The 25,436-nt window shown below is 33.8% G+C and overlaps 2 protein-coding genes across 2 annotated transcripts; one reads left to right on the forward strand and one right to left on the reverse strand.

Annotated features, from left to right (window-relative positions):
- Positions 1-13,544: 13,544 nt before the first annotated feature.
- On the forward strand, positions 13,545-16,074 carry LOC108454101 (ninja-family protein AFP3-like). The gene is made up of 2 exons (XM_017752425.2): positions 13,545-14,452; positions 15,483-16,074. Exons 1-2 carry the CDS (start codon positions 13,840-13,842, stop codon positions 15,896-15,898), a joined length of 1,029 nt encoding a protein of 342 aa, XP_017607914.1. The 5' UTR covers positions 13,545-13,839; the 3' UTR covers positions 15,899-16,074.
- A 4,927-nt stretch (positions 16,075-21,001) lies between these two features.
- Positions 21,002-24,919, reverse strand: LOC108457509 (LRR receptor-like serine/threonine-protein kinase RPK2). The gene has a single exon (XM_017756625.2). The coding sequence runs from the start codon at positions 24,691-24,693 to the stop codon at positions 21,298-21,300; it is 3,396 nt and encodes a 1,131-aa protein (XP_017612114.1). The 5' UTR covers positions 24,694-24,919; the 3' UTR covers positions 21,002-21,297.
- Positions 24,920-25,436: the final 517 nt, after the last annotated feature.

A 25,436-nucleotide genomic window follows, 5' to 3' on the forward strand; every position in this document is an offset into this window, starting at 1 on the left:
TGATTTTCTGTAAACTTGATTGAAAAATGTAACAATGTATAATTATATTAAAATATTAACTCAATTGGTATAGATATTATTGTCAATGTAAAATGACGTGAGTCCGAGTGCATTGATACGTATTATCCTTTTATTTATGAGTTTAGAAAGAGTTATAAATAGTTCTAGACATTATATAAAAATGACAGATATGAAATGTAATTATGTTATTTAATAAAATTAATTTCATTTTTAAAAATTATATATTTTTAAACTTAACATTGTTAGTATTAATATCTTATTTTATTTTTTATTATTTTTCATAAAATTAAATATAATAAATTGGATATCTTACTTTTTAACAAGAAAAGAAGAGATAATTTATTTTTAAAAGAAAAATCAATTTAACATTTTTAACATTAAGAGGGCATTTGGTGCTTTCAACATTTGATGTACATTGCAAAATATTGATTAAAATCCTGAAAGTTACATTGATACATTTGGTACGAAATGCTTCCCAAAAATATAATATATATTTTAATATTATTAACATTTTTATTATTAAAAAATTCAATTAATTTAAAAGGTATGGTTTGCTCATGTTTTAGTTAAAACCGAATATATTTGAAAAATAACTTGTATATAACTTAAGATTGTGAATATGTAAAATTTGCAAAGTTTTCCTCGTTACATTGTAGGTATAAATTCAAGTGTATTCATATATTTCATTTATGACTTGAAATTCACTTGAAACTAAAATTTGATATCGATGAAAAATATATTTTAAAAATATTTATGACAAGAAATGCTAATTTTATCCAAACAAATTCTTTTTACTTCCATCTTGGTGGGAAAGTAACTTTCGCATCAATTATTAAGAGAATGACTTCACAATGCTTGCGGGAAAATAACTCTTAAGAGAATGTCACATTTCAAGGAAAGTATATTAACTTTTACATACAAAACATTAAAATCGCATTAACCAACTAAATTCCTTGGAAAGTGATAACTTTCAATATACCAACTTGCATTTAAATGAAAATATCTATCTACTTATCTTATTCAATACCTTTTTGTTGAATATTTTGTATTAACTAAAAATTAATAAGATTATCAAATAAATTTTAAAAATTAAATGTTAAAAAATTTCATTTTCAATGGTTTATCAAGTGCACCCTAAGTTATTCCAAATATACAATAGTATAATGGTGGCGATTCACATTGTATGGGATGCGAAAAGTCGCTAAAATGAAGGTGGTTCACACCATAGATGGTGCGGAGAGCCACTGAAAATGATGGTTTAGAGGTACTAAAATTGTCTTTGAACAAAATATTAGCTATGTTGGCTATGTGAATTCTCTATTTCTCCTTTGCCTTCGAGTTTAAAAGGAGTGTTTATGGAGGGAGTTGACTTGGCTTAGGTCCTAGCCATTGAGTTTTGGTACAGGTGGTAGAGCAACAAATGTTAACTAAGGACATTATTGGAGCCGACTTGAAGGGACTAGATGAGTCATTCGTCAGATTGGAAATGTAATGGACTGGCATGAGATGTTAGGATCTCTTCCCCATATGTCTTATGAAGATCATGTAGACCCACCTATTATGACATGATGTTTAAGTGAGGTAGTCCTAAAATAGAAACTATATATATAACTTAGAAAATGGTAGAATTGTAATAACCAGAAAATAGAATTTATTCTTAGAAAATAAATTCTCACTATTTTCTGGTAGAATAACAATATATCAAGCTTATATATAACTTGTGTATAAATATCTCTACTAGTATCATCTATTTATAGGGAGAGATAAAAGAATCCTGGTTGAATTAGTAAAACAGAAATAATATTTATTTAATAGAAAAAAAAATATTTTACTTTTAGTATAATGGGGTGGGCGGCACACCCTAGTAAATAATACTAAGAATGTCACCCCTCTCTCTTATGATGAGGGGATTTGGACCTCTTCTGTATTGGGTCAAATTATATGTAATTCTTCAATTTTAACCTAGCACATTTTAATTTAATCTAACTCAATACATGTTTTCTATTTCCTAAAATAGATATCAATTAATTAATTAATTAATTCATTTAGATAAATTCATTTTTGAATTAAATAATTTTTCAACCTAATTCTAATTCCGTTAGAGTCATGGCAACCTTACCGTAAAAGAATCTGTGAGGAAATATATTTAATTTCCATATTCAACGGATTCAAAATGACAAATTAATTTAATTTCATTTTTTAACTTCAATTATTTAGTTAAATAATTTCAAAACCTTAAATTAATTCTCAAGTCATTTCTATACATAGTTAGAAAACACATTCATTTGTGAATGTAACCCATTTATCTAACTTCATCATTTCCATCCATTTCTATTTCATTTAGTTCTACATGCAATTCATTTATGGTTTCAACGAGCTAGTGGAGGGACTGGTTGAACATATGTAATTAGGGCTCAAATAATTTACAATTAAGTTCCAACTTTTAGCCAATTGATTATAAACTTATTTAGTCACGAATTCATTTCACTATAGTATCTTGACTGAACTTTCCTTAGTTACATACCATTACAAAAGTTACTCAATCAGTGCTCATCCAATAACTTTGTAAAAAGTGTGTTATCCTCATAGGATATCATCAATCTTTTTGGAATAAATTCGTTCTCCCAATATAATCCTATTTTATGTCATGGTAATTATGAAATATTTCTTCATGAAAAGTCAATTACTATCAAATATTAATGAAGTCGTTTATCACAAAAACAAATGACCCATGACCACATTTACTTTTCATCTATCATGTAATTCTAATGAGAGGATATCATTTACTTATTAGTTGGGCCATGAATTTCACTATTGTGAATGATGCTGCATACTATAGAAGTCATATACCCAATGCATCAGTTTTTGATTCCTTATCTATTTGAAGTTAGGATTTTACTTATACGAGTAACACATGCATAGTTCATCATCAATTTAGTATTAAGGTATGTCACACTATGAACGCCACAAGTGAATAAATTCATAAACGGATCTAAGATTTATTCTACTTGGGTCTCGTCTGATGTACTGTCAGTCCTATCAGTCACATCTATGTCTCTATCTTCTAGGAGTCATCTGCTCCAAAGCTCAAGACAAAGCAACTCCCCAATTAGACTTGATAGACAACATATTAGTCTTTCAATCGATTTGCTCATTTTCAATTAGACTAAAGACATGTTTAGGTTCATCTACTAATACAAGTTTTCATTTTGTATTATGATCTGAACATGTAATACCGCTTAGTATCAGTTAAACATGATATAATCAATAAGTCAATATTTACTTCCATTTTTCTTTGCGAGCAAAAACTTAAAAGAAAATATACAATAAGTATAATATAATTAATGGATATTATTAAACCAATTTATTCAAAAATAAAAGTATGCAAAATGAATATACTACACTTAGGGAACCAGATCCAGCACTCATTTTTCAACCACGAGATAGTCACAACCATAAGGTGTACCAAAGGTTTTCTTCTCTCATTTTTTTTATGGATCCTTAACTCGATATCAATATCATTGCCTAAGAATTGAGAAAGTTATGTTAAGTGAGATATAGTCTCTAAGTAACTTCTAGAGATTTTGTTTCAATGAGTGTAGATGGTACAACCCTAAAGGATATGGTAGAACTTTTTAATGTGCCAAATATTACTATTCCACTCATACGCGACCATGGCATGGCGAAAACCTCTTGGTGAAGCTGATTCTTAGAGAAAATAAGGAATTTATTGATTTTGTTTATTAATATATGGTTGAGCATTTGAATGTCAAGCTCCCCATCACCAAAAACTCTACTTGAAACCATGTAGATAATTCTAAGGAGGCACTTCACACTAGTTTTTACAATCCCAATCCTTTCTCATAGAACTTTATGCTTTTCACATGCTTATGAAGATCATGTAGACCCGTCTATTATGACATGATGTTTAGGTGAGGCAATCCTAAAATAGAAACAATATATATAACTTAGAAAACGGTAGAATTGTAATTCCCAAAAAATGAAATTTATTCTTAGAAAATAAATTCTCACTATTTATATATAACTTGTGTATAAATAGCTCTACTAGTATCATCTATTTAAAGAGAGAGATAATAGAATCTTGGTTGAATTAGTAAAACACAAATAATATTTATTTAATAGAGAAAAAGTATTTTACTTTTAATAGAATGGGGTGGGTGGCACACCCTAGTAAATAATACTAGGGACGTCACCCCTCTCTCTTACGATGAGAGGATTTAAGCCTCTTTTGGATTGGGTCCAAATATATGTGATTCTTAAATTTTTAACCTAGCACATTTTAATTTAATCTAACTCAATACATGTTTTCTATCTCTCAAAATAAATATTAATTAATTCAATTAGATAATTTAATTTTTGAATTAAATAATTTTTTCAACTCAATTCTAATTCCGTTGAAGTAATGGCAACCTTACCGTAAAAGAATCTGTGAGAAAATATATTTAATTTCCATATCAACGGGTTCACAATGACTAATTAATTTAATTTCTTTTTTGAACTTCAATTATTAATTAAATAAAAATTCAAAAACCTTAAATTAATTCTCAAGTTATTTATATACCTAGTGAGAAAACACATTCATTTGTGAACGCGACCTATTTCTCTAACTTCATCATTTCCATCCATTTTTGTTTCATTTAGTTCTACATGCAATTCATTTATGGTTTCAACGAGCTAGTGGAGAGACCAATTAAACATATGTAATTAGAGCTCAAATAATTTATAATTAAGTTCCAATTTTTCACCTATTAATTATAAACTTATTTAGTCACGAATTCATTTAACTATATTATCGTGACTGAGCTTTCCCTAGTTACATATCATTACAAAATCTACTCAATCAGTGCTCATCGACTTTGTAAAAAGTGTGTTACCCTCATAGGATATCACCAATCTCTTTGGGATAAATTCGTTCTCCTAATATAATCATATTTTATCTCATAGTAATTATTAAATCTTCCTTCTTGAAAAGTCAATTACTATCAAATAGTAATGACGTCGTTTATCACAAAAACAAATGACTCATGACCATGTTTACTTTTTATCTATCATGTAATTCTGATGAGAGGATATCATTTACTCATTAGTTGGGCCTTGAATTTCACTATTGTGAATGACACTACAGATTGTAGAAGTCACATACCCAATACACCAGCTTTCGATTTCTTATCTATTTGAAGTCAGGATTTTACTTATACGAGTCACGCATACATAGTTCGTCATCCATTTAGGATTAAGGTATGTCACACTATGAACTTGACAAGTGAATAAATTCATAAACGGATCTAAGATCTATTCTACTTGAGTCCCGTCCAATGTATTGTCAGTCCTATCAGTCACATCTATAACTCTATCTTCTAGGAGTCATTTGCTTCAAAGCTCAAGACAAAGCAACTCCCCAATTGGACTTGATAGACAACATATTAGTCTTTCAATTGATTTGCTCATTTCAGATTAGACTAAAGACATATTTAGTTTTTATCTACTAATACAAGTTTTCATTCTATATTACGATCTGAACATGTAATACCGCTTAGTATCAGTTAAACATTATTTAATTAGTGAGCCAATATTTACTTTCATTTTTCTTTGTGAGTAAAAACTTAAAAGACAATATACAATGGGTATTAATATAATTAATGGATATTATTAAACCAATTTATTCGAAAAATAAAAGTATGTAAAATGAATATACTACACTTAGGGAATTAGATCCAACACTCTTTACATGGATTAGTTTCAACCATGAGATATTCATAACCATAAGGTGTACCAAAGGTTTTCTTCTCTCATTTTTTTTTATGGATCCTTTACTCGAGATCAATATCATTGCCTAAGAATCGAGGAAGTTGTGTTTAGTGAGATATAGTATCTAAGTAACTTCTAGAGATTTTGTTTCAATGAGTGTAGATGGTACAACCCTAGAGGATTGGTAGAACTTTTTAATGTGCCAAATAGTACTATTCCACTCATGTCACATGTGACACGACCATGGCATGGAAAAAACCTTTTGGTGAAGTTGATTCTTAGAGAAGAGAAGAAATTTGTTGATTTTTATTGTTAATATATGGGTGAGCATTTGAATGTCGAGCTCCCCATCACCAAAAACTCTACTTGAAACCATGTAGATAAATCTATGGAGGCACTTTACACTAGTTTTTACAATCTAAATCATTTCTCATAGAACCTTATGCTTTTCACATACTTATCAAATTCTTTCTTCTTCTTCTTCTTTTTTTTTTTTTGTATATGGCTTCTATATATGAAACTACACCTTAATCTTGGCTATGCTTTCTCTTAAATTTGTTTTCTTTTCATAAGTGATGTTCAAGGCAATACCCTTCTTCCACCTCCTAGAAGAAGGAAAAGATTTGGATGGCACATTGGTCAAAGAGTCGCATTCTTCAAGACTATCTTTGAATCTTAATCACTTACCGGGGGAAAATGATCAGCTGAAGCGATTCAACTAACAATTCTCCTTGAAGCTAGAGAGAGAGAAAAAAGATATTACTTTTTGGAACCAAAAAATAGGTATCTAGGAGAAAATAGTTATCGTCTAGCCAGATTAGTTCTTTAAGACAGTTGAGGTTAATATCCGTAACTCTATATGTATTTAGAAGGCTCGCTAATTTGGATCTCGAACTTCTAAACTAGAAGCTGAGTTCAGAAAGTTGAAGGAAAACCTCAAACAATTGTAGGATAAGTTTATGGTGAATGAGTTACAAGCCAAATTTAATATTGAATTTTTGGAGCCCAAGTATCAAGTAGTCATCAACAAGGTATATGTAAAGGTTGAAGAAACTTTTTTTTAATAGCGTACGTGATGCAAGTGATGTTGTTATAGGTAAATTCATATAGCTCACATATCTCTTGACTTGTGTAAGGTTAGCTTGAGCATGGAGTAAGACATCCTTACATCATTCAACATTTTTTCCCTTCAAGACTTAGGTAGGATAAATGGCAATAAATGGCATAGGGAAATATGGGTTGCTCTTGAGGGAAGAGGGGTGGTTGATGAACCATCTGCCTCCTTTCTACTGAAAACAAAGGCAATGTACTGGAAGATGATTACCACATTTCTTTTTCTTATAATACATATTTTAATTTGTAAATTTTGTTAACATTAATGAAATCACTTTCTTCCGTATTGAGATTTCTTCTTTGCTTTTATTACTTCCTGTATATATGCGTAAGCTTTGATATTCATCAAATGAATATGTTTTATTATTTTAGAAGAATGTAAATGCTATTTGTCTAAATATGCATCTTTTTTAACTAAATAAAAGATAATATTTGCGCAAACAATTTTTTACCTTAAGAGACATTTTTGTCATAAAAAGGGTGATCAACCTTAATGCCTTGGTTTGATTTTGATTTCGAAAAGGCACAAGTCCTCTTGCCTTGGACATTTTCATAAAAGGAGACGAAGCCTCTCATATTAGCCTTTAATAGATTCTTTCAAGAGGAATGATACTTTATACTTGATCTTCTTTGGCATTAAGAGGCACAGGACCTCTTATTTTATCTAATTCATCAAAGGAATAATACCTCTCACCTTGGTCTTCTTTGGTGTTAAAGGAGACCTTTCACCTAAGCCAATTCATCCAAGGGGATAAGACCTCTGATATTGGCCTTTTTTTCTCCTCTAGCAAGGTTGAACTTTCATCATTCTTGTTGGTTGCTCAAAAGGGATATCGTCATTCTTTTGGTGATGTTTGCTCTATGACACAAAAAATCCTTGCGAGTATTCCCATTTTTCTAAAGAGTTCGAACATGATCTCGATGCTTATGTTGTGGCATGCCCTTTAAGCTTTAACTAATCATTATTGTTGCCTCCACTAACATTTTCTTTTGTAGGTTCCCTCAATGACTTTCCTTATTTTCAAGAAATGGTGATGGTGATAAGTTGAAGGAAGTTAAACAAGATGTCTAGTAATGACCTTTCTAGGATACCTTTTAATGGAGCTAGACAGTGGTGGACACAAGTAGTTTCCTAGCAATTAGATTTGGTACTCTCATAATCACTCTTTGTCATTAGAATTTTAAAACTGATTTCTCATAGTAAGATGTCACTAATCTTTTCCTTATTGGGCATACCAATGCCCCAAATAGAATGTTTATAGATGAAACTCCTTCTTTCTACTTCCTTGATGTCAGATGCTTTACCTTATACAATTGGCTAGTTCATCTTTTGTTGCTTTAGGTTTTACTTTTTTGACGATACTAGCTTTTCCAATGGGAATTTCTTTATCATGTCAGTTCATCAAACTATCCGATCAATAGGACTTTTTCTTCTCACAATTGCAACTATAAGGGTAACTTTTGAAAGAAATTGAATAATGTCTAGTGGCCACCATTACGTGCTTAGGGTAGAATATGGTAGTGATCTTCCATGTGACCTTGATTCTAGCCTATCCATTTTGCTTGGATCTTCTTTTCCAAAGTTGGTTGGCCAGAAGATCTAAGGCCACACTGTTCCCAAAAGAGCTTGCTAATTCAAGCACTTCAACATCTTTTTATCTTAAGAACTCATCACTCACCTATATATGAGGTTGCCTTTACTAAATGAAACCAAGGCTATTGTTGCATATAATTGTGCCTTAGTCATATTTCAGTTTGGTAGGGCGAACTTCCTCCTTTGGCAATAAATTCCCTTCTACTTCTTTTTGGAGCCTATCTTCTTGATGAAAAACCTCTCATATTTTGACTTTTAAATATCCCTTTTATAGGTAGAAGTGTGATTATGCATATGCACAAACCCTTTTTGTACGAATATTCTAATTTTTTTTTTTATCTATATTACTCGTGAAGGTTAGGGGATCTAGTGGGGTATAGCGTTGCTTGTCTTCTTCATCCCCTTTCTTTTTAACTGGTTTTTCTCTTTTTGTAGCTCAATCAATGTTGATCAAGTATTTTGTGCCTTCACCTTATGTCCTCATCCAATAAAGAGATTTGATGAGCAATCTAAAAGGGCCTATGTTCTATTGTAGTCTGTCATGAAGTCTAAACACTTCTTTACCCTTGGCAAGTAACTCAAACTTTGAAAATCTTCTATTTCCTTTGTGCCACTTCTTAGGAGTCACATATGTAAAGATTTTAATAAAGAGACTTGGCAAGTAACTCAAACTTTGACAATCTTCTATTTCCTTTGTGCCACTTCCTAGGAGTCACATATGTAAAGATTTTAATAAAAAGACTTGAAGAAGTTGATTGCCTTGTTATTGAGCTTACATAGGCCTTCTATTTCTACCCTTGCGATATATTCTCTTAGTTTGGTAGAGTGTCCTTCCTTTGACCATTTCGAGGGATAAGATCGCAAACCAATTACATGTATCCCCTTTAGTTCATGCATAGTATTTTACCTCCTCTAGTTACTTTTTGCAAATGGAAAAGAGAGCCTTGTCTTGATTTGTGCAAAAGAAAAAGATAATGCCCCAGTTTTCCACAAGTAATCTTCTAAAGAGTTTATTCATCTTTCTCCTCATTTATATGATGCTTGTGAAGAAAGGTATCGGGTGTGCATCAATATTTTGAGACTTCCTTATATCATGTGCTAGCATTCTAGAACTTCTTTAGTTGACCTTACAGTTCTTGGTAAAAGGCAAGTTCTTGTTAAGACGAAAGAGTCAGGAATACAAGTTTTTTTTTTTCAACTCCTTTCTAGCATTTACCTAGGCGGTTCTCCTCATGTCATTTTATTTGGTAATGATAGGATATGGTCTTTGCTACACTTATATCCAATAGAGGAATTTGAGAAGCCACATTTCTTAGATGAAGAGAACAGCCATAAGATTCCCTCATCGTTTCCCCTTGAAGGAAAGATATAGACTTTATGCATTTAGAAAGTTAGCTTCATTTTTTTTATCTCATCAAACCACTTTTAAAGGCGCTATCAAATGTCCTTGATCTAGTAAGGATATTTGAGGAGGGGTTTTATTAAGGCAATTATTCCCTTTATGTGCCTTGGCTTATTCATAATGTTATTTCGCTTAACGCGAAAAGATTTTCTTCATTTGCCTTTAAAAAAGGGTGCGTCAAGGTACTCTAAGTCTTTTTCTTCCTATAAAGCTTGTGAGCCCTTTGTCTTAACATTATGCCACTTACACTTTTGTTGACAAATTCCTTCACTTGTGGGTCTGCATATTATTTCAGCTCATGTGAATAAGTTGGTAGGTTGACTTCACTGAGTGATAGATCTAGAGGAACCTAGTCATTTTTCCTCTTTTATCTTTGTTATTTTAAGGGGTTGGTCGTTGTGTGCCAGCATCCTAGACCATCCATTGTTTTGCACCAATATTTTGATACTTTCAAAAATTTTATTTTTTTGGATTGTAATTCTCAAATTTTTTGGATGTTAGGCTAAAAAGCCTTTTTTCTCTCTTGGACTTGAATAATGTTCCTCCTCCTAGTGATATATTAGGGGTTAAAAGAAAATGGATAGGTGTGCTTATTGCTCCATTGTTGAAATTATGGATAATAAGGATGGTAAGCATTTACCACATCATTTTGATCCCAACATCTAGATCTACCTTGGTGTTGATGAGATCATCTTGGTCTTCTTGCTACTGGTGATGATAGCCTTTAAATGGTAAAGATAACTTTTTTGTTTACTTCCCACAGACGGTGACAATTATTATAGTAATTAAGTTATACCAAATGTAAAATAGTATAATGGTGGCAGTTCACGGAATAGAGAGTGTGGAGAGCTACTAAAACAAAGGTGGTTCATACTGTAGATGGCACGAGAGCCATTGAAATGATGGCATAGAGGTGTTGAGCCTGTGTTTGAGCAAAGTGTTTGCTATGTAGCTTATGTGAATACTCCTTCTCTACTTTGCCTTGGTGCTAAAAGGGGGAATCTAATATGAAGATTGGTTGGGCTTAGGTCCCAACCACTAAGTTTTTTACTCCTTATGTGCGAGTGGTAGAGTAGCAGATGTCAACCAAGGGCATTGTTAGAGTAAACTCGATGGAACTAGACGAGGCGTTTGTTAGGTTGAGGATATGACGGATTGATAGGTGTTGTCAAGAACTCTTCCAAATGTATCTTTTAAAGATCATGTGGACTCACCTAGTGTGACATGATGTTTAGGTCAAACATTCTTAAGACAGGAACTATTCTCTTGAAGAAATCATAAAACTGAATTTTATTATATTCCTAAAATCATCGGGCAATCAACTGAAGCTTACTATAGGAATAAGTACCAAAAATTTAGGATGAGAGAACATTAAATGGATTTTAAGTTTTAAATAAAGTTAATAATGATATTTATAAATTATTTATCAAACGAGATATGAATTTAAATTCTAATTCTTAATTGGTGGATTTTATAATTTTCTCCATCATTATATGATATGATTTATATAATAGTTATTTTTAATAATTTTTAAATAAAGTAAAATTTTAAAAGTAATTGAGGTATGTATTGTCAATAATGATTAATTTTCTCGTCACGGGCACTCTCCAAAAAGGTAAACAATTAGCCATAAAATGTATTCTATTATTGGGATCAAACCCAATCATATGATTAAAAGACGAACTGAACAACCACCACACCTTATAATTAAAGAAAAAGTTTAATTTCATACTCTCAAAAATAAAATTTATAAGACGAAAAAAATATTATTCAATCTATATCTATGTTCTCATTAACTTGAAGTTGAATTTTAGAATCACGGATTAATCGAGAAATAAAATATTCAAAGTAAAAAAGAAAAAGGAAATATTTATTGTAAAATAAAATAATATTTTTTAAAAGGTAAACTATAAAAATAATCACTTTTGTTTACCTCAGATTATATTTTAGTCACTTACGTTGTCGTTTTGTTACGAAGTGGTCACTCTATCGTTAAACTATGTTACCTCCCTAACGACAGTCCTATGTGGTAATCCAAATGGGTTTTAAATGTCAACTTAGATGTCATACGTAGCAGTCCAAATTAAATTTATTTAATTAAAAACCTATTTTCATCCCAGCAACTGGACATTCAAGTTGACATTTAAAATCCATTTGGATTGTCACATAGGACCGTTGTTAGGGAGGCAACGAAGCTTAAAGGTAGATTGACCACTTCGTAACAAAATGATAACATAAGTGACTAAAACGAAATATTTCAAACATAAGTGACTAAAATGTAATTTGAGGTAAACAAAAATGACTATTTTTATAATTTATCTTTTTTTAATTAAAAACAAATTTAAAAAAGCAAATATTTTTGAATTAATTTGAACTACCAAAAATATTTATTTTTAAACTATTTTTAACAACATTCTCACTAAAATGTAATGTAGATGTATTCCTTTTTCTCACAAAAACCCATGGATGTTACGTTAAATCACACTTGCTTACGTGTCAAATTAAGGTAGCGAGTATATATCCATAAAGCATACACGTTCAGACAAAAACTTCAGAAAGAAGAGACGTACGATCGGAAATCTGCAACACGAATCCCAATTTTGGCTTCCACGTGTCTCTTTCTCCTTTCTCATTATCACCTAATGTCTAGCCCCAATGGAAGGAAAGGGTCTTATACATTCATACCCCCTTATACTTTTAATAGTTTGCAAACTTGTCCCTTTTTATTTTAAACTAAACTAAAATCTAGGCAGGAAAGAAATTATTATTTGATAGAATTCAACACAATTTAATATTTTTAAAATTATTGGAGAGAGATTTGGGTTTTGCAAACTTTGATTCTTCAAAATTATTTTTATTTTAATTAAAGGATGACTCAACCTTTAAGATTTTCTCTTGATGTACCAATAATTCGATCAAATCTTTAGTTTGATTAGCTTATAAATAATTTGATAAATCTTCAATTGATTTAATTAGCCACGCATAAAAAATTAATTAATCATTAAATATAATTTATTTTTAGAGAGAGAATATAATCACAGATTTATCTTGATTTGCAATCCAAATCTTCAATTAATTTATTTAGGGATGCATACAAAACTTAATTAAGTACTAAAGAAAACTACAATTATATCGTGATTGATATAATCATTCTTTTCTAGCATACAATGATCGATTTTTAATAGTGAAAATGAATAAAATTTTCCACAATAAAATCGGTTTGTTCTTTGATCTAATGTATAAGGATTAATTTGTCCATATTTTAAATACAATGAGTAAAATATAATTCGACTCTTAGTATAAAAATCTCTATACTATTTTTATCCACTTCAATCTTATTTGAAAAATTATTTAATAATTACAAGCTTGTGGATCAAAAGGAAAGAAAAAAAAGTTATAGGGACTAAATAAAAAATGTGAAAACCGCTTTAATTGCAATTAACCCAGAAAAAGAAACGTAGATAAACGAAGATAAAAAGGCAAGGACAGATATTTATCTGTTTATTTGCTTTATCTAAAGACACGTGTCAGTCAATGCCAAAGCCCCCACAATTAAGTCTACGACACGTGTAATAAGCCAAAACACAACACAGTCTCATGTTTAAAAGCTAAAACCAACGACGTGGCGACAGCTCGTTTTAAGTCATCTAGGAATCTGAGGGTTTTTTTTTTCTTTTAAATTTTTGTTGGGTGTCCTTCATGTCCGCCACGTGTCTCTTTTAAATCACTCTCAATTTTTCAAGGGTACTATTGTAAATTCGCCCATTCCTTTTCTCCTCTTTTCTTTTTCTTCCATCCTTTTCTCTTCACTTTCCTCTAATATTTTTTCCTTTTCTTTTCTTTTCCCTCTGTTTGTTTGAATGAGAAAAAAAATGGGAACTTTTAATTTGGGGTCAAGATTTTAATTTTTTTCTTTGACAATTTTGGTTTTTTATTTTCAATGGGAAAAGCTGAAGAAATTGGAAGGAAAGAAACCCAACAAAGCATATCCATGCAAGTTACGAATCTACCGAGGGATTTACTTCAAAGATTCATGTCATCAAGCTATCATTTTTCCCAAAATGGTGAAACAGAGGAAGAAGAACAAGAAGAAGAGATTGAGTTAAGTTTAGGACTTTCATTGAATGGTCGTTTTGGGGTTGACCCAAAAGCCAAAAAACTCACTAGATCATCATCAATACCTGATTTCATCAACAACACTAATGAATCATCTTCTTCTCCGTCATCATTATTCCCCATGGCTTGTGGTTCACTTGTTAGAACATGTTCTTTACCTGTTGAAACTGAAGAAGAATGGAGGAAAAGGAAGGAGATACAGAGTTTAAGGAGGTTGGCAGCTAAGAGGAAAAGGTCTGAGAAACAAAAGAATTTGAAAGCTTTAAAAGATAAGAATAGAGAAGGTTTAGGTGAAGAGAATTGTGAAGAAGATAAGAAAGAAGAGGGTTGGGTTAATGGTGGTCGTGGACCATTAATGGCTGCTTCACAAGGTTCAATTGGTTCTCAAGGAAGTGGTTCTTCAGGCATATCTGAACTTGACAGCCAACCACCTCAAGGTTAAAATTCCTTTTTCTTTTTCTTACATATCATATTATTTGGCATTTGATCATGAAACTGTTCAGATTAGCTTTTGTTTTTATCTTTTTATTACCTTCTAAAACACTAGTATTATGAAAAAGGAGTAGGAAACTGAGATTCTCAGTATTTCACCATAACTTTTAGCCTTTAGGCTTGATTTAGATGACATCTTTTAATTGTATGTATGTATATATGTGTGTATGGCATACAAAAACTTGCTTTCAAAGGTGTGGGGTTGCTAGGAACTAAATTTAGGTATCATTTTTGTTTTATGTTATGAAACTATCCAAGATTTTGATTTTTTTCCAAGTGAAAATGCTATGAAAGTAATTCAGTTCATAGAGAATCTGCAAAAGGTCCTTCTTTTAGATGCTTTCTTTACTTGAGATGAGTTATTATCTTGTCCCTCTATTAGTAGTTAGATTGTACTCTGACTCTAATACTCCAAAAATTGATAAATTAGTCCAAATAAAAATAGGTCCTTGTACCTCATGCTTTATGTAATTGTCTGGTTATTCTCTCAATTACACCAGTTTTTAACAGTAGGAATGAATTAAATTTTCAACAGAAAGACCAGTTTGCTCTTTAATCTTATATATAGGGACTAATTTGTTATTTTTCTAGTAAATGAGTAAAATGCAGTCTGGCCTCCATGGTACTTTTACCTACAGTTGTGTTGTAGTTTAATCAAGGATATCCTAGTTAATCATGTAATAAGTGACGGTGATCTATTTAGTATATCCTTTTCACTAATGCATTAGTTTTAGCAAACAAGAGTGAATAGCTTTAAGCTTGTGTCTGAAATTTGTCATCACTTCTGACTTGCCGGCATTGATGTGCCTATCCTTTTATCCTTCTAGGTGAAAAAACTGACTTCGGGTTTGAAGTTTGTACTAAAATGAAGTTGTAGTTTCTGTTGTATGTTCATGAAAACCGAAATCCCCGATTGTTGGCAGACATTGTTGATTTTCTTGTCAACTTAATCTTTTTGCATGTATCAAACTACAGGAACTTACAAATGCCAAGGGTCAAGAAGCCCTACGAGTGTGCAATCTACAACACAAACCGAGCAAAAACCAAACATCATCAACCCCGGAAAGATATCAATTCAGAAATCCGAAAAGTTAGCCGGAATCACAGCTAAGAATCAACATAATCAACCAGGAGTAGATGAAAAAAGAGTTAAGGCAAGTGTGAGGAACATAATGGAAGACATGCCATGTGTGTCAACAACAGGAGATGGTCCTAATGGGAAAAGAATAGAAGGGTTTCTTTACAGATATAGAAAAGGTGAAGAAGTGAGAATAGTATGTGTTTGTCATGGCAGTTTCCTTTCTCCGGCCGAGTTTGTCAAACATGCCGGCGGTGGCGACGTAGAACATCCGTTAAAGCATATAGTTGTTAGCCCTTCTTTCATTTTCTAGAATACTAATGGATGCCATGAAAATGGCTCTCAATGAATGAATTTGGACTTAGGGTTTATTGACGATTTTATTGAATCAAGTTTCTCTTTTGAGGAATTACATGTTGGATGATGTTAGCATTTTCATTTTAGTAATTCAATTATCAATGGGAATTGAAGAACTAAAAGAAAAAGAAATGCAGGCCTTGAGTGTAAACGAGGAGTGACCATGTTCTAAGTGTCTTAAAGGAACAATTATAGTTATTACAAACAATCACTGAAAATGGCAGTCGTGGGATGCTGAGTTTGATTGGTCCATTTCATGCAGTATGATATGAGGCCGTATATACATGATACAACATCAATCCTCAACCTCATATTCTCAAAATATCCCGACTGTATTAAATGATTTTGGACCTTCTTTAAAATTATTATTAGCAATTTTAACCATCAATAGCTCACGAAAAAAATATCAGTATATCAGTATTGTGTGAAATATGCAGATTGTGCTTGTGAAACCATTAATCAAAGCTTAAAGATCTTACTATTGTATTAATGGTGCCACTTAGCCATTGTGCTTAAGAGGATTCAAACTATCATATAAGGCTTAAATGTCTTATCTTTTCATTCAGGGTATCACTTGACTAGCTCTTCCTAAGATCCTTTAAGAGTATGGATTCGAGCTCCACCAAGGTCAAGTAATTAAACATTTTCTTGGTGGATTTAGGCTCTTCCGTCAAAACTCAATGAACCTTTTTAGGTTCTTCTCAGAGTAGAGAGATAAAATTTCAGAGCTAAAATTGAGCATAAACACATCGGAAACAATACCACTATTTAGGAAACCTAATTATTGGGTGACCAAAGAAGAAATCTACTAATAGTTGTATAACTGCTATTGTAATTTATTTTATTATCTTAACAATCAGATCAACTATTATATTTTATGCTCCTTTATGTATATATATTATATATGTCAAGTTTTGAAGAAATTAAACATGGACTATTTGTTTTACTTGAAAATATATTTTAGGTTGATATGAGTATAAATATCAAACCGATTTGAGAATGTACTTGTGTCACGGGGTTAGATCTTATGTCTCACGATCCGTGCGTCTTTAAGTGATTCATTCGCTCCAAACTCGCCTAAGTCAGTCTTTATTCCCAAAAGAGAGAATTCCTTTAGAATTCCTCTAAGGCACCAATTTGTTTAGCGGAAGCGATTCTGCCAAAAGAAGCTACAAATGAACAACAGAAAGTCAAAGAAAGAATGCACACAAAGTGTTTGAGTAAATGCTCAGAGAATTCTATTACTCTTAAGAATTTAACATACAATTGATGATTTACAAGTGAGGGAGAGGCTCTCTATTTATAGTTAAGCTCTCCCAAAATTGACGGTCAAGATCCAATTACATTGACAGACGATATTATCTCATCCCTTAATTTTGAAGATTTACAAGATTACATTATATCATATCAAATCTATAAGATATGATTCCCCTTATTTCTAAAAATAGCCTATGTTGTCGTATCTTTATTATTAGGCCAACCAGACTTCAATCTGACAGGCTTTGCCAACAGTTCTTAAAATCGGGTCAGTTCTCGTGGGCTAAATGATCCCCATCTGATCAATCGACCTCCATGGGGCGTATCTTGTTCCATGGTCACAGGCTTTGTACTTTGGCCCATGACATTTTCCTCTACCCATTCTCGTTACGCCCTCGTTGCGGCTTTCAAATGGCACTAACTTGATTCACCTTGAAACTCTCTCATTGCCTTAGCCTCTCCCCGACTTGTCTTATGATCAAGTCGTCCCTTCCTTCGGAAGCTTTGCCTTGACTTTCGTCTCCTCTTAACTTGAATAGTTGCACTCGTTGGTACATCTCGTTGGCAAGAAGTCTTCGCTCTAACTTACCCTAATTTTGACTTGTTCCCATTGGAATCCCCTGGATTCTTACATCTTGGCTTCGTACCGCCAACAGTCCCTCGGCCTTCTTGCTTAAGAGCTTTGAAAGGGCCCCTACGACCATGCCAAGTCAACAAGTCAGAATTCAAAACCATATCAAAGTGTTCGCAATGTACCTTTCCTGTAGCATTTACTAGTTTCGACTATTTTTATATTACTTCTTTCCTCTCGAATTCCGATACATAACCTACATTTTCCTAAAGGTGACAGTTCCACAATCGACTCCACAGGTTTCATATCGGTCTCATGCTCCACTAACTTTTTTGAAGGGGCTTTCGTAGGATTCAATTCTATTTGAGTTAATGTTTCTCCCATACGAAACATCTTCTACTAGTTGGATTGATGACAACACATTGGTCCCAACCTTCATATCCCGATGTACCGGCACAATAATCTTTGATAACGGACCAGTGACAATATGAATTTGATCGGCCTATGAATACAGAGTTATCTGGATCCTGTCAAGGAAGTTTAAGCCAAGTACATAATCGTAATCATCTAATTAGATTACCTCAAAGTTTTTCTTCCCATTCCATTCGCTGATTTGTAGCTCCACATTACGAACTACTCCCACAATTAGGGCTTCCTCAGAATTTACCGTCTTGATCTTTCTATTTGATTTTTTAATTGAGAGACCAAGTTTCTCCTCTACCTTTTTCGATATGAACAAGTCCGATGCTCCCGCATCGACAAAAGCACTCCTCTTTTGACCTACGATGTTGATGTCTACAAACATAAACCCTTCTCCACCATTCCTTTTCTTAGGAATGAGCACTATCGAATTGACCATTGATGTCTTTTTTTCAATAGGCTTAGCCTCTTCCTTTAGCTCACCATTCTTTTTATAGTCGAAATCATTAATTTCTTTGGACATTTTCGCGCCATGTGTGGTCCTTGACAAAGGAAGCATTTTATCCTCTTCCCCTTGTCCCTTGGGTTGTTGGATCCCTGCTTCGCATCTCGTGGTTTCCCATTGTCACTTGTGCTATCGATACTGTTGCCATCATCGGTATGTCTCTCTTCATCTTCCTCATGTTTTCTCTCACCATTGCCCTTTCCATTGGGCTTAGACGACTCAAACTTGTCTTTCATTGAACCAAGCTCAACAAAGGACTCTACTTCGACCATGACTACAGTAAGTTCAGTGATTCCTTGCCTATGCAACTCATGTTTTGCCCACAGCTTTAACCCATCCTCGAACCAATAAAACGCTTCTTTTTTGCTCAAGTATTGCTCTATTTCCCACAAGAAGTTGTCCACATCCCTTGTGGACCTTGCACCATTGACCTTCTCTGATTTGGGAACATCCATTACTTGTTGCTTTGGCCTTGAAGACAACATTCCATTACTCAAAGCAGCTTTGTAAATTGTGAGCTCCCCTTTAAGCTCTTCAATTTCCTTCTTCATGGCTGACACCATATCCTCGAGAGTCTCATCCCTCTTGCCAGCTTTTCTGTAGTGGAATTGACTAATTCATTCATCTTTTCCGTATTGGCACCAAGATAATCCAACACAAATTCTCTGAGTTGCTATTCCATTGAGTCAAACCCATTTGTGCATCCCTCGACCAACTCAAGCGTCTCATTCATGTTCCCTACGGGCTCTTCGAGATTACCCACTCGATTTTCCAAAGCTGCCAGCATGTCCCTCGAACGACTTGCTTTTTCTGGCCCTCTTACAGGTCTACACTGGCTCATTCTGATCAACAACTTCTTTCGACATCCCAACGGTGCCTTCGAACTAATAGCCCGGATACCACTTGTCACGAGGCTAGATCTTTCGTCTCGTGATCCGTGCGGCCTTACGCGATCCGTTCACTCCAAACACGCTTAAGTCAACCTTTACTCTCAAAAGTGAGAATTCCTTTAGAATTCTTCTAAGGCACCAATTTGTATAGCGGAAGTGATTATGCCAAAAGAAGTTACAAATGAACAACAGAAAGCCAAAGAAAGAATAAACACAAAGTGTTTGAGTAAATGCTCAAAGAATTCTATTATTCTTAAGAATTCAACATACAATGGATGATTTTCAAGTGAGGGGGAGGCTCTTTATTTATAGTTGAACTCTCTCAAAACCAACAGTCAAGATCCAATTACATGACGGACGAGATTAGTTTACCTTTTAATTTTGAAGATTTACAAGATTACATCATATCATATCAAATCTACAATATATGATTCCCCTGCTTACTAAAAATAGCCTATGTTGTCATATCTTTATTATCGGGCCAATCAGGCTTCAATCTGACAGGTTTCTCCAACAGTTCTTGGAATCAGGCCAGTTCTCATGTGCTAAATGATCCCCATCTAATAGATCAACCTCCATGGGGCGCATCTTGTGCCATGGTCACAGGCTTTGTACTTTGGCCCGTGACACTTGCATGATAAGTAAATTTATATTAATAACTTTAATTTTTGGATTACTGAAATATTAGTTGTATAAAAAATTATATAAATATGTAAAATTATTTGGTTAAAATATATTATAAGTTTGTATTTTTCGAAAATTTTGAATTTTAGTCCCTATACACATTATGCTACAAATTAATCTCACATATCGGGGATGAGTTGAACACCGTGACCAATGGGTCCAAATTGGAGTTCAAACCATTTTAGTTTGAAATAGTATACGTGTGTGTATATACATATATACGAATCCAACAGCTATGTTTAATACTCCATTTACATAGATAATGTAAAATGGGTTTTACACTAGTATAAATAGATCAATGTAAAACGGGTTTTACACTAGTATAAATAGATCCTCGCCATACATATATACATATATCTAAATAGGATAATTAGCATCTTTTAAGTGTAGGAGTGACTGCTTTAGTATTATGGAAAAATATGATCCACCGTAATCAGTGTTTTAGAACTCTACCATGTCAGACAACAGCTAATGGAATGTGTTGCTGAACTAATTAAACCAAGTTGTGAGTTCAACTACCATAGTATTTATTTCGGAATCTTGTCCCAAACAGGCAAGTTGAAGATTGTCCTATAAAAAAGGCAAGTTGAAGTACTGAACACTACTTTATTGTCACTTTGGGAACAGAATCATACCACTAGACAATGACACAAAACAAGAAAATCTAGTGGAAGCATTTGCAGAATCCTTTTGATGAATGGAACAAATCAAAGTCGTTGTTAATCATTGTACTTTATAGAGTGAAAAAACTATTCTATTCTTTTATTTAGACATCAAATGTAACTTACAACTCTAGAACTTGGATTAAGAAAAAAAATTTATCTGTATTCATCTGCAGTCATCAGTGAACCCCTTTTATCCGAGAAATAGCATCGAAAAATGGGGGCAAAACTGTAATTACAATTTACAAGTGGCAATAACTACAGTTCAGAACTCTACCTAAAGGCAGCCGGCGACAACGATCATACAGTGAGTGGGGGATTACCTCCTATGAGCACTATGTTAATCGACAGAAGCTTTATCAGGTCCTAAAATGACGGTGGCTCAAGTTGCTTTAGCCGTCGTACTACTTGTTTCATTGTAGGTCTAGTCGAGAGTGAATCGACAGTACACACAACTGCCAAGTGTAGAACTTCGACCAGGTCGTTTTGGGGACCTGCATCCCATAAACCTGCAGTGAAGAACTCTTTGGCTTGGCCTTGTCGTAAGAGCATGCAAGACCATTGAACTATGTTGAAACCATTTCCGTAAGGAGAAAATGAAGGATCTAAAGCTTTCTTATCAGAGAGCAGCTCGAGGAGTACCACCCCATAACTGTAAACATCAGCTTTATCAGAAACACGGCAAGTCATTGCATATTCCGGAGCAACATACCCGAACGTTCCAGCAACACCTGTGGTAGCGTGAGTTTCTGAAGTTCCCAAAAGTCTGGCCAAACCGAAATCCGATAAATAAGCATTGTGATCATCATCTAACAAGATATTGCTTGGTTTGACATCACGATGGAGAATACGTGGTACACATTGATCATGTAGGTAGGCGAGAGCTCGGGCTATGTCTAAAGCAATCTTGTGAAGTACCCTCCATTCCACAGCTCTCGTCGACCTCTCTTGAATAAACTTTTCCAAGTTACCACCGGGCAAATAATTGTATATAAGGAATGTCTCAGTTTCACTGGCGTGGTACCCGATTAAAGTGACAAGATTCGGGTGGCGTAACCTCCCGAGAATTTTAATTTCAGCATCAAACTGTTGAAAGCCTTGTAACCGTCCAATAGCAAGCCGCTTTATTGCAACTAAAACTCCAGGAGAGATCTCGGCTTTATAAGTTGACCCGAAACCTCCATTCCCAATACAGTTGCTGGCATTGAAATTCCCTGTGGCTTGCACAACAATGTCAAATGTCAATGGCACCGGGATTTCTGTGAAAATAGTCACTTCTTTTTTGGTGGTGCTGATTTTGGATCTTGAATTCCACTTCCTCGTAAATAGGAATAAAATAACAAGAGCCAGAAGAACGGAAACAATGGCTGAAGCAGATGTTATCGATGCTATCTCGATTGAACGGAAACCACTATTTCTATTCTTTTGAGTTGCAGGTCCCGGAGGTGATGCAGCATCATTTTGTGAATCACCTGCTCTAGCTTGATCTGAAGATGGCATTAAGGTGTATGAACGGCACGGTTGTAGAAGAGGGTTTCCGAGAAGGCTGCTGCATTTCATCAAATTATTACTCGACGGCAGTGGCCCCGACAAGTTATTGAAGGACACATTGAAAGAAGAGAGCATAGTCACATTCGCCAAACCAGAGGGAATTTGCCCGGACAATTTGTTGTTATTGAGCAGAAGAACAGTCAGATTTTTCAAGTTAACCAGGCTTTCAGGAATTTCACCAGAAAGTGAATTTGACGACAGCTCCAACTTCTCTAAAGATCGCAACAGCCCGAACGTGGAAGGAATAGAACCAGTCAGATTGTTACCAGCCAAAGAAAGAAACCGGAGATCCTTCATCTGCCCAAAACTGCTCGGAATCTGACCTTGTAACAGGTTCCAACTCAAATTAAGAGAAACAAGTGAAACTAAGTCTGCCATGCTCGGGGGAATCGGCCCAGTTATTTGATTCATAGAGACATCCAGAAATTTGAGAGACTTGCAAACTTTACTGATGTCCTCCGGAATTGGACCAGACATTCTGTTGTAGCTGACATTAACAAACAGTGCATCCAATCCATTGCAGTTCTCGAACAAATTCCCAGGAAATGGTCCACTGAGAAAGTTCTCTCCGGCATAAAATGCATAAGAAATATGTTTCTCCAATCTTTGGGGTGAGACCGGCATTGATAAGACACTGCCACTGAAGTTGTTACCAGCAAATTTGTGAAACACAGCAGGACCCCCATCTCTGTCCAAAAAATTGATAGATGTTCCAACCTGAACTTTACTTGCCAAAAATGATAAATATGCAGATGTTGGGTTGAAGGGTTCAAAAGAATAGGAATCCGATGTAAGAACATCGGGACATCTACTGTTGTCGAATCTTGGGATATTACCTGACAAGGAATTTTCACTGATATCGAAGACACTCATACAAGGAACTGCAAGTTCCTTTTTAAGCTCTCCAGTAAGGCGCTTATTCGAGCTTAAGTCAAGATACCGCAGCTTCTTGCAGAGCGTGAGACCGAACGGAATTTCACCGGCAAAGAAATTCTGCGCCAAATTCACCATCTCCAAGTTATCACAAGAACCCCAATCTTTTGGCAAGTTGCCCTCTAACGTTGCTCTTGGAGCCCATAATACCCTCAGCTTTGAAAGCTTTGTAATCTCACTCGGGATCGCACCTTGATAAAAATTAAAATCATCACTTACATAGTTTGCATCCCCTTTAACCATAGCAAGGTTATCATACGGATTAAACATATTTGAAAGAACAAGCACTGTCAAAGCAGAACAGTTCCCGAGCTCAACAGGTACCGGACCACTCAAACTATTCCTTGAAACATCCAACACTTCAAGATTCTGAAGCTGACCGAGTTCACGTGGAATGCCTTCTTCAAACATATTTGTATATAACAACAACGACCTCAAATGACTACACTTCCCCAAACTAGCAGGAATCTCCCCAACAAAGTAGTTCCCCGATAAATCCAAATGCTCAAGCCTACAATCTTCACCAATATCAGCCGGTAATGACCCCCCTAGCCACGTAAACGACAAATAAACATCTCTAAACCTTCCCACAAATGCTGGAACGGTTCCATTCACAAGATTACCAGCCAAGTTTAACATCTCCATTCGGTCCAAACTCGAAAGCCAACTTGGTATCTCTCCTCTGATATTATTAAACCCCAAATTAAGAACTCTCAAATTCTTTAACCCGGAAACCGTAACAGGCAATTTCCCAGATAACAAACAGTTCTCTAAATCAAGTACTTCCAACTTTTCCAACCCCCAAATTTCAGAAGGGATTTCACCATGAAATCTATGAAAAGGAAGTGATAAAATCTTAAGTTCACTCAATTTCCCAATGGAAGGCAACAATTTACCAGACAAACTCCCATTACTTACCCCACAATTCCTTCTAATACCAAATCCATAAAATGGGTATAAACTGTAGTTAGAACAAGAAAACGAAGCAGAAACAGCTGTTTTGTTGAGACTATTGTTACCTTTTGGACCTTTCCCAAAACCAGTTATGTTAAGAGACAGAACCTTGAAGTCTTTGTCACATGTAACACCAGACCATGAACAGTGATGGGAATTCTTGGACCAAGTGGATAAAAGCCCCGAGGGATCTGAAACAGACTCCTTAAATTCAAGAAGAACAGCTTTGTTTGAAGAATCATCACTCCAAACGACACAGTTCAACGCACAGAAGAGTAAGAAAAATGGCTGCCACTTGATAACTGGAGCTGAAAACGAAGCCATCTTTCAAGTTGAACTTTTTTTTTTCTAAATGAACAACTTAAAAAAAAAAAAAGGCTCCCTTTTTACAAGAATTTGAAGAGGTGAATCTGGGTTTTCTTCTTCGTCTTCTGGTTTGGGTTTTTTTAAAAACCCTAACCCTAATTTTTCGGGCTATTTGGGGAGAGAGAAAATTTCAACAATGAATGGACTCGTTTACTTTCCTTTTCTTTCTTCTTTCGTCTTTCAATGTTTCTTTAGAACTTTCTTTTTTATTTTTTAGTTAATGGAAAATTATTAAAAGGTATGGAAAACTTTTGTTATTTATGTACACATCCGAAACTTTTATTTTTCATTTTTAATTGAGTCCTCCTAACTTATTGGAATTTTAAAGAAAATTTTCGGTGCGCTTTTGGTGGAAACTGTCAAATCATTTTGTAAAAATATTTATTTATTTTTCAATACAAAGAATACAGGGATTTTATTTTTATTAATTTAATATATAAATATAAAAATATTTTATTTTAATTAATTAATTGAATCCTGTACTAAAACATAAACATATATTTTTAAGAGTATTTTTTAAAATATATATAATTTTATTTTCTCAAATTTCATAATATTATCTATTTTTGCTTAGATGAAAATACTAATAATCTTTTGTGAGGATCATGCAATTACTTGTTAACATTTAACAAATTAAAAGAATAGTTAGAAATATAACTAAGATAAAAAGAAATTTTAATATTGAATAAAAATTTGAAATT

This window comes from Gossypium arboreum, chromosome 9 (genome assembly GCF_025698485.1).
Source record: "Gossypium arboreum isolate Shixiya-1 chromosome 9, ASM2569848v2, whole genome shotgun sequence".
Taxonomy (NCBI): Eukaryota; Viridiplantae; Streptophyta; class Magnoliopsida; order Malvales; family Malvaceae; genus Gossypium; species Gossypium arboreum.

Coding starts and splice junctions, on each gene's coding strand:
- LOC108454101 (XM_017752425.2), top strand. CDS start 13,840: ATGGGAAAAGCTGAAGAAATTGGAAGGAAAGAAACCCAACAAAGCATA. Junction 14,453..15,482: donor TGACAGCCAACCACCTCAAG/GTTAAAATTCCT, acceptor ATCAAACTACAG/GAACTTACAAATGCCAAGGG.
- LOC108457509 (XM_017756625.2), bottom strand. CDS start 24,693: ATGGCTTCGTTTTCAGCTCCAGTTATCAAGTGGCAGCCATTTTTCTTA.